This window comes from Hippichthys cyanospilos, chromosome 20 (assembly GCF_059441005.1).
Source record: "Hippichthys cyanospilos isolate Australia breed blue-spotted pipefish chromosome 20, RoL_Hcya_1.0, whole genome shotgun sequence".
Classification (NCBI taxonomy): Eukaryota; Metazoa; Chordata; class Actinopteri; order Syngnathiformes; family Syngnathidae; genus Hippichthys; species Hippichthys cyanospilos.
In genome coordinates this window covers 7,483,887-7,497,633 of record NC_142388.1, presented here as the reverse complement: position 1 = coordinate 7,497,633, position 13,747 = coordinate 7,483,887, and the positions used below count along the sequence as shown (strand labels likewise).

Below are 13,747 nucleotides of genomic sequence, written 5' to 3'. Positions count from 1 at the left end.
TGAACATTTTCTTGGTCCCGTTTTTTCACAGCAAGCGCTAAAACAATGGCCCTCCCTCTCTAGGTTTCATCCCAGTGTGCAGCGTGGGCATGTCCCAAATGGGACGCATGAATCTCGGGAAGGATGCCGCCACCTTCAAATACTACACCATGTGCGGCCTCCAGGAAGGCTTCGAGCCCTTCGCTGTCAACATGAACCGAGAGATCACCATGTGGTTTAGCAAACGCCTGCCCACTTTTGTCAACGTGCCCCAGGATCACAGAGACATCGAGGTCATTTAGGGAACAATATTTGACAGGGGGTTCTGGATCTGTAGATGTGGAGGTGACCTACAAAGCGTGCGTTCTCCTTATTTGGGCTTCCTCAGGTGACGAGGATTGACGGGACGGTGGACAGCCCGCCCTGCCTTAAGGTCACCCATAAGACGTTTGGCACCCAGAACAGCAACAATGAAATGGTTTACTGCAGATTGAGCATGCCTGTGGAGTTCTTCTCTGCAGACATGCTACTTCAAGAGTCTTTTCAACTCAGGTTTGATTTTGAAAGCGCAAATTGGCTTTTTTTTTTCTCCCCTTTTCTGACATTCTAGATTTGGTCACTGGTGCTGATTTGCAACACCGGCTAAAATAATGTGTTCTTTGCAGCAATCCTCCAAAAGAAAATGGCGCTCAAGACTACGGGAGCATCACAACTGTAAATTGAACGACAGTGTTCCTTTGTTACATCGCGGTTCGGTTATTGTCGCGGATTTTCATTGATGACGATGATTTCCGTTATCGCAGGTTTACGTTGTTGTTTTTCTTGCAATTTTTCTTATTTTTAAGTCATTCAAGTAAAAACAAAAATATTTATGACCACGTGTATAGATTTAACATGCTTTTTTCTTGATATTTTTCCACCTCCTATGTCATACCAGATAGGAAGAAAGTTTACTAAAAAAAAAAAAAAAAAAAAAAAAATCAAACTTAAAAACAAATAAACTAAGCAAAAACAAAACTAACTCTTTCAGTGCCATGAACGAGCATTCTTTTAAAATACTTAAGTTGTGTGCCAATGAAGAGAATCCTCGTCATATATATTTTTTATATAAGGGTAGCTGACACCCTTGACTAGAGCTTATTTTAATATTGAGCTAATTGAGTACTGTAGTGAAGAGCTGTGACCCTTGGATGGCAGTGTTGCTCACGTTGGGGAAGAAAGCCATACAAACTACACATATATTACATACTTGTAATTCTAAGTAAGGAATGGAAATCAATCTTTCACGTTACTACTCATGTTTACATAGACACAGTACAGGATATTTTGTCGACCTTCAAAGATGAGTGAAAACGCTAAAAATCTGCTGGCCTATTCTGATAACGCTTGGCACTGAAAGATACTTACGAAGGATACTTACAAATACTAAAGCATGGTACGTAGATTATGTACAGACATATACAAGAAATTTTGGAAACGTAACCCCCGCGATAAATGAGGGAACACTGACAGTACAGTATTGCAAATGGCTGTTGAATCAGTTTAATTTTTTCTGCGGCGTGTGCTCACGACAGTATTACCACTCGGTGCGAGTGTTTGCCGGGCAGGACCCCGCGTCTGTGTGGGTGGGCTGGGTCACGCCGGACTATCATTACTATTCCAAGAACTTCAGCCTCAATAAGACGAGAACGGTCACCGTCACCTTGGGGGACGAGAGGGGCCGGGTCCATGAGAGGCAAGTATTTGGATCTTATGTACTGTATTTTTTTTAATTATATTTTTCATGAGTGCCACAAAACATAGCTAACATTCATATGAATGTGATGTTAACATAAAAAAAATCTATTTTTTAATGAGGGTTGTCAAAGTTAAATCATTAACTTAGAACACATTAACTGGTCTCTACCGCCACCTACTGTTTTGTATCGAAACACACGCCAACGAAGAATTTTCTGTTTGCCGACGTAGTTTGACCACCGCTCAACAGAATGTTGCAAAAATCACAGGAAAATCAATGTCATAAATCCTATTAAAATGAATGTAAAAAAAGTCATTATAATGGTTTTATATGGTCCAAAATTTGGACAAAGATTATTTGTGTACACAAAATCTCACACGTCCAGCTGCCATCACATAGAAATGTCAGAATGGTTGCATTTTTAAATTTTACATGTTTTAATCATCTGGTGGGAATTTCAGCTCGCTAGTGTTTTCCTTCCCATTGGTTCTTTTATATCATAAAAAAAAATCAAAGGGATATACATAATTTGTAACATATTGACACAAGGGTTCAAAAAAAAAATATATTTTTTTTTCAGATGTTACTTCAGCTCCACAAAGATTTCTCGACCCGAACCAAACCTATGATATATATATATTAAATCCCCAAACTCATAGCCTTTACGAGTTAATGGAGAAAAATGGGTGAGGTCTGCACTCTGAGCGCTCTCTTTCTTCCTATCGACGTTAGTGTCCAGAGAAGTAACTGCTATATGGTGTGTGGGGCGGACGCAATCAGCCCTTCTTCATCCGGCCGCTCCAACTCAGACGTGGAGATTGGCTGTCTGATGGACCTTGCTACTGGTCTCGTCTCCTTCACCGCCAACGGCAAGGAGCTGTCCACCACTTATCAGGTAAATAAGAGGCGAGAATCAACATGGAAATTATTTTTCTTAGCTGCATAACAATAAACATTGCCCGTGCCTGGACACATTAGTATCCAAGCAAAGTATAGGAGTAAAGTATTTACTGGGAATCCCAGCTTCCGAATTTGAGAGACAGTTAAATTCTTTAAAGGGGCTCTGCTTGTTTCCAGGTGGAAGCGAGCACCAAGCTGTTCCCTGCTGTGTTTGTGCGGCCCACCTGTGCAAACCTCTTTCAGTTTGAATTTGTCAAGATTAAGGTTTGTATCGCTTGGTGAATATGTTTTACAGCTACTATAGCAGAGGTGTCCAAACTGTGGCCCGGGGGCCAAATGTGGACTACAGTCCATCTGTCAGTGGCCCGCGGCAACAAAAAATGTTAAAATAAAATTAAAATAAAAAATTATTTCTTTTTGAGAACAGGTCTGACACTTTGCTGATTCTTTTTATGGACAAGTATTTATTAATAATTATTTATTTTTGTGGACAGATCTCTACTGTAACCCCCAAAAAGGACGCAATATGTTTAATATTTTTGCTGCAGACAAATATTTATTCAATGGTTTTTTTTGTCTTTTAGAACAGGTCTGACATTTTATATTGATTATTTTTTGTGAATAAATACTTTATTTTTATTTAAGTTATTTCTTTTTGGTAACAGATTTCTTCCATGACACCTTAAGTTGATTATTTTTTGTGGACCAATACAAATGAAGTTTGAAAGTTGAACAAATCAGACACCGATTGCATGTCCAAAAATGTTTTGCCAAGGAGTACTTGGCTGAAAAAATATCTCACAGGGGGTACATCACTGAAAAAAAGTTGAGAAGCACCGGTCTATGGGGTACACGGTGCACTACTGCCATTTTGCAATTACTGCTTCCCTCAACATTTGTTAAGTTAATCCTTTCAGATCGTCATAGTCTAATCAAATACAAGTAGACGCATTATTGAATAGAAAAAAAAAAAAAACATACCTTGATATCCCTTCCCTTATAATTCCCAGGATGCCATGCCAATCTCTTCAGCTATCTTTAAGAGCGAGCACAGGAACCCGGTGCCGCAATGCCCGCCGCGACTGGACGTGCAGACCATCGTGGCAGTGCTGTGGAGCCGCATGCCCAACAGCTTCCTCAGCGTGGAGACGGCTCGAGTCAGCGAGAGACACGGATGGGTTGTCCAGTGCTTGGAACCGCTGCAGATGATGGCTGTGCATATACCTGAGGAAAATAGGTGCGGTGAGATCGCAAATATTCAAATATTGTAAACGTACCTGATGTAGCAAGTATCTTGAGGTCTTGCTTTTCTATCCTGCTACTTTGGCGCTCACATGAAAGCCGCAAGTGGGAACTCTGAGGCCAGATTACACAGAATTGAGAGCAACCATTTGATTACTACTCACATTGAATTGATTTTATTTCTTTAGTTTTGTTTCAATTTTATAAAAAAAAAAAAAAAAATACAATTGGGGGCTTAAGGCATACATAACCGACAGATGCCCATTAAGTTGCAATCTCTGTAAAGTATTATGAATAGAAATAGAAAAAAAATAGAAAACTGCCATTATGTGATTTTAAAGGGACAATGTGCAAGATTTTGACCGTTTTTCATTAAAAAGGAATAAATTAAACGATTAAACATTTCCGAAACTTGCAAATAAATGTGTTCTTCATGACCAACAGTATGTTTTAAATATAATTGTAGGTCTAGTAATCACTAAATGATATTACATGGGGGGGGGGCACTCCTCCGGAGGCGGCCATGTCTGTTATAGCTACTGACAATGATAAATGCAGCACCTCCTGCTGTCTGTAATGAAAAATGGACAAAATCTTACACATTGTCCCTTTAAAAGACCAGTTATTTTTGGTATAGTTTGTTATAGTTAGAGTTTGCTGATTTTGTAATTGTAAATATTCCGTTATCTGCTTTTAAAAGGGTTTCTTTTCCACCTATTTTTTGTTTTGAGATATTTGGTGTTGGTTCACTAAAATTCCGTGTAAAAGGAGCTGGTAAATTGACAGAGATGCTGCTTCATCCCCTCACTTTGTTTCCTGCTTCTTTCAGGTGTTTGGACATCTTGGAGTTATCAGAGCATGAAGACTTAAGGAAGTTCCATTATCACACCCTCAAGCTGTACTGCGCGCTCTGTGCCCTTGGGAACACTCGCGTAGCGCACGCCCTCTGCAGCCACTTGGACCAATCGCAGCTCCTCTACACCATCGACAATCAGTATCTGTCCGGCATGCTGAGGGAAGGCTTCTACAACGTCCTCATCAGGTCGGTTGGCCGGCGAGCCCAATGCGCAAACGTGTCAGACTTGTGATTCTTACGCCGGTTTCCAGCATCCATCTTGAAACGTCCAAGGAGGCTCGGCTGATGATGAACAATGAATTCATCATCCCCGTGACGGAAGAGACGCGCTCAATCAAGCTGTTCCCCGACGAGACCAAAAAGCACTCGCTTCCTGGCGTCGGCCTGAGCACGTCGCTGAAGCCCCGGGTCAATTTCTCCCCCGCTTGCATCATCAGCACCAAGCGCCAGCAGTATCTCCACAGTCCCCAGATACCATTGGGTATCCTAAAAGAGAAGGCCATCAGCATGCTTACTGAGGCCGTGCAGGGCGGCGGGATCCATATAAGAGATCCAGTGGGCGGGAGTGTGGAGTACCAGTTCGTGCCCATTCTCAAGCTGATCGGAACGCTGTTAATCATGGGCGTCTTAAACAGCGAGGAGGTGAGACTGATTCTCCTCCTGATTGACCCCAACGTGTTCGGGGAGGGCGAGGAAGCAAAGTCGGAACAGGCGGCTGTTGCCGGTGAGAAAGAGGAGGTGAGCACGAATGAAGAAAAAGCCACGGAGGTGGAGGAAGAACAGACCAAGGAGGGCAAAATGGCGGTCCGTGGACTTCTGGAGAAGACTTTGCCTGAATCTGTTAAACGGCAGGTGAGATGTGTGATCATCTATTGGAAATGCACATGCAGGAGCAGACAAAACATGACAAACATTCCATACGACTTGAGAAAACTAGACTCGGAAACTAAACTTGCGAAGAAAAACGACACTTGGAAACTAAACTTCGAATTAAATTACAAAAGCTTGACGATGTTCTGACATTGTGTCACTGAGAACTTAAGATCTTAAATGTTGTCATGGGATGGATGTACAAATAAAACAACCTAAACATAGCATACCATCAATACACCAGCGCCATCTCAAGGCAACCGAATGAATTGCATTCATGTTATCAACTGCTTCAATTAATATTATAAATTTAAAGTGTTTAGGAGCATTTTTTGGGGCTATATATTACAATGCATCGTAACATGCATTACTGCCATTTGTACCCAGTCAAATATTGCAATTTTTTTGTGGGTAATGCCTTACAGTACCACCTTATAGCAAAAAGGAATGCTGATGGTACTGAAGGCAACGGACACATCAAGCACCTCAAGCACATCAAACACAATCCAGTTTCTCCCTGACTTCTTCTCAGATGTGCGAGCTGCTGCATTACTTCTGCGACTGCGAGCTAAAGCACCGCATCGAAGCAATCGTTTCCTTCTCCGACAACTTTGTGTCCAAGCTGCAGTACAACCAAAAGTTCCGCTACAACGAGCTCATGCTAGCGCTCAACATGTCCGCCGCCGTCACGGCCAAGAAGACCAAAGAGTTCCGCTCGCCTCCTCAAGAGCAGGTGACCACGCAGATAATGTCGCTGCTGATTGCCTGTTTTGTGCCCGGCTCAAAAACAGGAACTTGTTTGAGCTCATCTTCCTGTTTCCATTAGATCAACATCCTGTTAAACTTCACCACAGGCGACGACTGCCCCTGCCCCGAGGACCTGCAGGACGAGCTCAAAGCCTTCCATGAAGAACTGCAACTCCACTGTGGTGAGTCCACCTCGGTGACAATTGATGCGCCGCGTCCACGCTGACCTCCTTGCCTTTCAAAATAAAAGAACCTTTGTTTTACGTTTACCTGCTTAAATTGAGAGCGTCTCACTCAAACGGCGCTCTCCCGGCAGGAATCCCAGTGGAGGAGGACGAAGAAGAGCCGGACACGTCGATTAAAGGCCGTCTCCTGGCTTTGCTGTACAAGATCAAGGGGCCGCCTCAGAAGACAGAGGAGGAACCTGAAGAAAAAGAGCAGGCGTCCCCCAGTGAGTCACTTGAGTGTTCCACATGGATACCAGTGACTATATTTAGAATATTGCTAAGGACATTTGAAGAGAAAAAAAAAATGCGTGTTGCAAGACAATTCCAGGATTCGCTCTTCTGCTGAGAGCTTTTTTCTCTGTTCTGTTTTGCATAAAAGAAGACTAATGGACATCCCGTGTAAGATCAATTTTAATGCCAGACTCCCATGTCAGCTGTATATGATAAAAAGCTTCAAAAGTGGAATGATGTTATCGGGAAAGACTTAACATCATGATGAGAACCAAATGATTAACTGATAAACTTCTATACTCCCTTCCCTTGCTCTCCTCAGCCAATCTAAAGGAGCTTATCTCCCAAACTATAACCACATGGGCCCAGGAGACACACATGCAAGATCCCGAGCTGGTTCGAGTAATGTTCAGCCTGCTAAGGAGGCAGTATGATGGCATCGGGGAGCTTCTCCGAGCCATGAAAAAGTCCTACACAATTAGTGCAGCATCCGTTCAGGATGCCATCAACCTGCTGGCCTCACTGGGTCAGATTAGGTCTTTGCTGTCTGTCCGCATGGGCTTGGAGGAGGAAAAGCTCATGATTGATGGACTTGGGTAAGATGATATTTCCCGACTTGAATATTTCTTGAACGGACCTCTACAAATCACCTGTTTCGTGTCTTTAGGGACATTATGAACAATAAGGTTTTCTACCAACATCCAAACCTCATGAGGGTGTTGGGCATGCATGAGACTGTCATGCAGGTCATGGTCAATGTGCTGGGAGGAGACAAGTCTCAGGTTGGTTTTCATAACATGCAAATATCGGTTGAAGTCTATTTTAAACAACAATTGCCGCATACAAAGTGCTTTAGATGGAGTGAAAATAGAATGACGGCAATACATTAAATACAAATAAATCAGCTGGCCCTGGCCTTCTTGTGAAGACTCTAGTGAGGATAAGCAGCTATAGGATTAGAGCTAAATGGATGAATGGATGGAATTTAGTGAGGCCCTAAAATTGAACCCTGTGGAACACCAGGGCAGATCAAGACTTGGAGCAACCAACGCTAACACAAAAGGTTTAATTTGGTTCAAAAGTATTTCCATTGAACCTTTTCACCATTGAAGAAAGATTTATTTTTTTAAAGCGCACTTGACACCTCCCAGATTGTTCTCATAACCCTAACGCTGGCAATCTTTCTCCTCCATCCACAGGAAATTGCCTTCCCAAAGATGGTTGCAAGCTGTTGTCGCTTTTTGTGCTACTTTTGTCGCATTAGCCGCCAGAATCAGAAAGCCATGTTTGACCACCTCAGCTACCTGCTTGAGAACAGTAGCGTCGGTCTGGGTATGTCATTATAAATGGATACCTTTGAGTCTTTGAGTTTTCGCACCCAAAGTCAGCACAGATTCATCCGATGAAAGATATTGTGTGTTTGTAGCCTCCGAAGCAATGAGAGGCTCCACTCCGCTGGATGTTGCCGCCTCATCCGTGATGGACAACAACGGGCTCGCTCTGGCCTTGGAGGAACCAGATCTTGAGAAGGTTAGCTTTTGCCGAGAGGAAGAGAGAGATTTTGTTACGTGATTTATCTTCTGGAGAACGTGAATAAGATATGCTTGGATCAGCTCCTTCTGTTTTATGTCTCCTTTTTCCTCATTCAAACATGCTTTAATTTTTTAATGATTCAAACATGATTGACACTGGTCACTTATACTCCACACAATTTTTTTTAGCGTACCAATTTTGAATTACATCACATATTTAACTTAGAGAAGCCATGTTCTTGGACACAAAATTTGGCTTAGAACAGAGTACAAATTTTAAATCGTCTTTACCATGACAAAATATGCAACGTTGGAATATTCAGCGTTTTCCTGTCAGATTAAAACAAAGCGTTGGAAAAGGCTGATCCATCTCAATGGAATATAAACTCTTAGTAAGCAAATCAGGACCCCCCACCCACGCTTTCATCGAGAAAAATTAAGTCTGACTTTGGACCGTGAGACGATGCTTACTCAGCAAATCCATCAAAGTAACTGTCACTGACAGAGTGCGCTATTAAAGTGCCCTGGAGTGAAATTGCATGTGTGTGTGTAGGTGGTGACGTACCTTGCAGGATGTGGTCTTCAGAGCTGTGCCATGCTGGTTGCCAAAGGTTACCCAGACCTGGGATGGAACCCCATAGAAGGGGAGCGTTACCTGTCTTTCTTGAGGTTTGCGGTGTTCTGCAATGGTAAGGAGGTGACAGTTATTGTTTAAGCGTGGCATATATGGTATATTATTTGTAACAAATTACATAAAAAATAAACGAGGAAGATGTTACTTGCACAATGGCGTCTGTGAACATGCCAGGTGAGAGCGTGGAAGAAAATGCCAACGTGGTGGTGAAGCTGCTGATTCGACGTCCCGAGTGTTTCGGCCCGGCTCTTAGAGGAGAAGGTGGCCAAGGTCTGCTGGCAGCCATGAGAGAGGCTATCAAAATATCGCAAGATCCTGCTCTAGACCTGCCCAAACCAACTACAAGCACAACTGGGTGGGAATCCATTTTCTCTACCAAAAACTGCCATCTTACGGGTATTTGATGGTTACATTTACTTTGCAAGGTGACTTTTATGGTGAAACTTTGCCTTCTCTCGTAATTTATTTGACATTTTATGATCGTCCATTCTCAAACTTTCTTCTGGGAATATATGTGTAGAGACAGCATTTTTTTTTCTCCCCCAAATTTGATTTATGAATTCAAGATGCTACCTAGCTTTCATACTCCATCAGAATGAAGTGAGTTATGGACTCAAGAGCCATTAAAAATGATGGGCCATTTATTGAAGATGACGCTTGATTAGATCTCTATCACAACCTGTGTTGGGCCAGAACTTTGATTTAAATACTATCGGAGGATTGCCATGTAAAATCGATCATTTCCAATAGTTACATTGTTTTCAGATCTGGTGAGGAAGAGGAGGAAATAATCCACATGGGAAACGCTATCATGTCCTTCTACTCCGCCCTCATCGACCTGCTGGGTCGCTGCGCCCCAGAGATGCATGTAAGGCGATGATAAACACCCTATAAGACTCAAACGAATCAAAAATTTCTCACCTGACCACTGTGATGTCTCTGACAGCTCATCAATGCAGGTAAAGGGGAAGCGCTGCGTATTCGAGCCATTCTACGCTCGCTGGTCCCCACCACAGATTTGGTTGGCGTCATCAGCATACCTCTCGCAAAGCCTGTGGTTGATAAAGGTGAATTACAACTGGAGAAAAAAAATAAATACATTTCAGCCAAATGTTCTTATAACCCACCCGAAATTTAATGAGAAGAATTTAGATGTTGTGTTTAACTCACAGATGGCCAGGTGACAGAACCAGATATGTCAGCCTGTTTCTGTCCGGACCACAAGGCCCCCATGGTGCTCTTCCTGGACAGGGTGTACGGCATCGAGGACCAAAGCTTCCTCCTCCAGCTGTTGGAGGTCGGCTTTTTGCCCGACCTCCAAACTGCTGCTTCTTTAGACACGGTAAAGAAGAACTAAAATCTTTACTGTCATGCCGCCAAAATCCCAAACCTAAACATCACAGGCAATCGATGATTACTTGACAAGAAATTAAACAGGAAACTAACTACTCTCCAAACTGACAAAACAACAATGAACACCTGGACAAGACACAATTGGTGCAGGGAGCTAAAAATTGGCTGACACCAGGGAACAGGTTGACAAAGGATAAGTGGACGCAATCAAAATAACAAGACAGAGACACAATAGGACCCGAAAACAAAAAACCGTCGTAGGCATGCTTCACCATTAGCTACGTTACATCACGCTCATGCATTTCACTTCTTGTGCATTTCAAACAGGAGGTGCTTAGTACCACAGAAACGGCATTGGCCATGAACAGGTACATCGGCTCAGCGCTGCTGCCTCTGCTGACCCGCTGCGCCGCCTTGTTCGCCAGTACGGAGCACTACGCGCAACTAATCGACGCCACCCTTCAAACCATCTACCGCCTCTCCAAAGGACGCTCGCTCACCAAAGCTCAGAGAGATGTGATTCAGGAGTGCCTGCTTACCATCTGCAAGTAAGCTTGCAGCGGATACGCGTGTCTCGATTGACCTCAAATTTCACTGGTGTACATTTAAATGTTGATTGACAGGCATCTGCGTCCCTCCATGATGCAGCAGCTGCTCAGACGCTTGGTGTTTGATGTTCCCATGCTTACGGAGTACTGCAACATACCTCTACGGGTAAGATGCCGTACTCTTAAACCAGGATGTTTAATGTATTCAGATCAACACCGGGGTGGTCAGTGCCTCGACCGACTACGAAGGTAGTGTTCCTGGACGCAAAATATCGCACTACGTGGGTGGGGGGGCAGTCAGAAGAATAAAAAGAACTTCAGTGGAAAAAAATTAGGGCTTACAGCCTTACTCCCCTGAGAACGTCCCGATTTTTGAAGCCAAGCAGGGTCGGGCCTGGTTAATACTTGAGAGATTGCTTGGGAATACCAAGCGCTCTAAGATTCTAGCTGGAGCCCACCTCAGGTCTCTCATGATTGACCAGCGGGGACCCGGCCTCAGGTCAATCAACTAATCGCTTTGAACCCTAAACGGTTACGGAAACGGAGATAGAGCCAACAGCAACTATCTCTGCCGTATGCCTCACTCGAGACGAAAAACAAGCTAACTAATGGAAAAAAAGACCATGTTATTTACAATCGGGAGCTTCTCACTCTCTCGTAAACAAAGATTATCAAGTTGACCGGTCATGACCATGATTCTGGAAGGAACTTCAAAAAAAAAGCTAGGTAGAAAGGTAGTTTGGACACCCTTGACTTAATATGTCTGTACATGCAGAATTGACGGTAGGTTTTTAGACACTTTTTTGTGTTTGTTCCATAGCTCTTGATCAACCACTATGAACAGAACTGGAAGTATTATTGTCTACCATCTGGGATGAACACCTTTGGCACAGCCTCTGAAGAGGAGCTCCTCCTAACCAAGAAACTCTTTTGGGGAATTTTTGACTCAATCTCTCAAAAGGTACAAACAAAAATCAGAGTAACTCTGCCGTATATTTACATATTTATGAAGTTGAAATAGGAATATTTATGATGTCATCATTACAGTATTTTGTGTTTTGAAGACTTTTGTATTATGGGAGTCCAGGCTAAGCCAATCATCAAAGTTATTGAAAGGCTTGCAAATGTCATAAGTTGGGTGCTGGTGCCACCTGGTGGTTTTGGAGTTTGCGAGTTGCTGTTGAAATGATTAACGTAAAATTTGGGGGAAATGCATGATAAAACATTGGGTTTTCAATACAGTATGTACAAAATTGACAAAATGTTCCTTTTTCAATGGCAGTAAATGAGCCCGACATGGGCTAAATTTGACATCTGTAAGGTGTACCTCTGCCTCTCATTTTCAAGCATTTAGATATACATATTGAAAGTCATCATGATTTGACAATCAATGCAGTATTTTAACCTCCTTTTTTTGTTTGCTTTTCCTTTGATATCACGCATCAAAAACATCAAAAAGCCCGTGTTGGGTCAAAATTTCCCCCAGAAAAAAAATCCAAATCCTGTAAAGTCTACTAACAACTGCCATCTGTTTGTCACTTCTATTTCGAGGATCCCCCCTCATATTTAGAAATCAAAGCAAGTGAAGTGAAAGTTGAATGACGCAGCAGTGAACAGTGTTGCGAAAACATGAATCTTTTATAAGTTCGTGACAGGGCAACCCTTTCCACTTTTTCTCCCCTTTCTCACTGGATTCCTCTGCTCAATTCATACACTACGTGAAGCTGTTTATATTCTCTTCTTGTAGAAATATGATGCGGAACTGTTCAAAATGGCCAACTCCTGCCTATGCGCCATTGCTGGAGCCCTGCCGCCTGACTTTGTGGATGCCAGTTTAGGAACGACACTGGAAAACCAAGCATCCCTCGATGCGCAGGGAAACTTTGACCCCAGACCCATAAACACTGCCAAGTAAGTGCCAAATTTTGACCTGTAAAACAAACGTGTTAGCTAAGCGGGATGTATATATTTTAGAAAGGCATAATTTAGCAACAAGTTGCTTAATGTTCCAATCAATTTTCTCTTAATCTGAAGAGAAGAATGAACAATTCTTGTAACGGCATTAAAAAGCATGAAACGAGATTTGCTAATAGCGTCTCACTTACATTTCAAAGTGCCTCCAGTTTGTTATGCAATAAAGCAAAAAAAAAAAAAAAAAGGCATTCTGCAACCATCCAGAACGTTTGTAAAATATTTACATAGCGCTGTAAATTAATAATAAAATGCCCCATTAAATTTAGATAAAAATACTTGTACTCTCTTTGCAGTATCTCCCTACCTGAAAAACTTGAGTACATTGCCAACAAATATGCAGAGCATTCCCATGACAAGTGGTCTTCAGAGAAGGTTGGTCCCAATAGATGGAAACTCGCTATGTTGATAAATGAGGGATTCCATCTTGTTTCAAACATTGTGATGTTTCTTTAGGTGTCAGTGGGGTGGAAACACGGAGACAGTATGGATGAGCACGCCAAAAAGCATCCACTGCTAAAGCCTTACAAATCTCTGAGTGAGAAAGTAAGGGCACGCTAAAACAGAGAGAGAATTAAAGAGATTGGACTTTTATTCATGCAGGTGTAAAATACAAGTTTGTTTGTTTTTTTCGCGTCTTAGGAGAAAGAAACTTACCGATGGCCAGCAAGGGAGTCATTGAAGAGCATGCTGGCGATGGAGTGGAACATTGAGAGGACCAAGGAAGGAGAAGCCATGTTTCAACAACGAGAAAATGAGAAACAACGGAGGATCTCAGAGACGCAGGTAAAGTCCTACTATGCAATCCCTTTTCTCTTTCTCACACACACACATATATATACATATATATATATATATATATATATATATATACATATATATACATATATACACATATACGTGTGCTACATGTTTCTCT

At 42.4% G+C, this 13,747-nt stretch overlaps 1 protein-coding gene across 2 annotated transcripts in view; it reads left to right on the top strand.

Annotated features, from left to right (window-relative positions):
- Positions 1–13,747, top strand: part of ryr3 (ryanodine receptor 3) — a 77,219-nt gene that overhangs the window by 38,563 nt on the left and 24,909 nt on the right. Inside the window, exons 29-56 of one of the 2 annotated variants that reach the window (XM_088403467.1) lie at positions 64–272; positions 368–531; positions 645–693; positions 1,554–1,714; positions 2,450–2,612; positions 2,795–2,881; positions 3,628–3,854; positions 4,689–4,901; positions 4,967–5,567; positions 6,118–6,318; positions 6,412–6,514; positions 6,649–6,783; positions 7,113–7,386; positions 7,458–7,572; positions 7,990–8,122; positions 8,217–8,320; positions 8,876–9,011; positions 9,131–9,311; positions 9,722–9,824; positions 9,903–10,023; positions 10,129–10,298; positions 10,637–10,857; positions 10,933–11,023; positions 11,678–11,818; positions 12,605–12,768; positions 13,125–13,203; positions 13,285–13,374; positions 13,471–13,614. In XM_088403467.1, coding sequence (XP_088259593.1) covers positions 64–272; positions 368–531; positions 645–693; positions 1,554–1,714; positions 2,450–2,612; positions 2,795–2,881; positions 3,628–3,854; positions 4,689–4,901; positions 4,967–5,567; positions 6,118–6,318; positions 6,412–6,514; positions 6,649–6,783; positions 7,113–7,386; positions 7,458–7,572; positions 7,990–8,122; positions 8,217–8,320; positions 8,876–9,011; positions 9,131–9,311; positions 9,722–9,824; positions 9,903–10,023; positions 10,129–10,298; positions 10,637–10,857; positions 10,933–11,023; positions 11,678–11,818; positions 12,605–12,768; positions 13,125–13,203; positions 13,285–13,374; positions 13,471–13,614 — 4,580 coding nt within the window. Of the gene's footprint in view, positions 1–63; positions 273–367; positions 532–644; positions 694–1,553; positions 1,715–2,449; positions 2,613–2,794; positions 2,882–3,627; positions 3,855–4,688; positions 4,902–4,966; positions 5,568–6,117; positions 6,319–6,411; positions 6,515–6,648; positions 6,784–7,112; positions 7,387–7,457; positions 7,573–7,989; positions 8,123–8,216; positions 8,321–8,875; positions 9,012–9,130; positions 9,312–9,721; positions 9,825–9,902; positions 10,024–10,128; positions 10,299–10,636; positions 10,858–10,932; positions 11,024–11,677; positions 11,819–12,604; positions 12,769–13,124; positions 13,204–13,284; positions 13,375–13,470; positions 13,615–13,747 lie in introns of those variants that run through there. The other variant, XM_088403466.1, reaches the window with a different exon arrangement.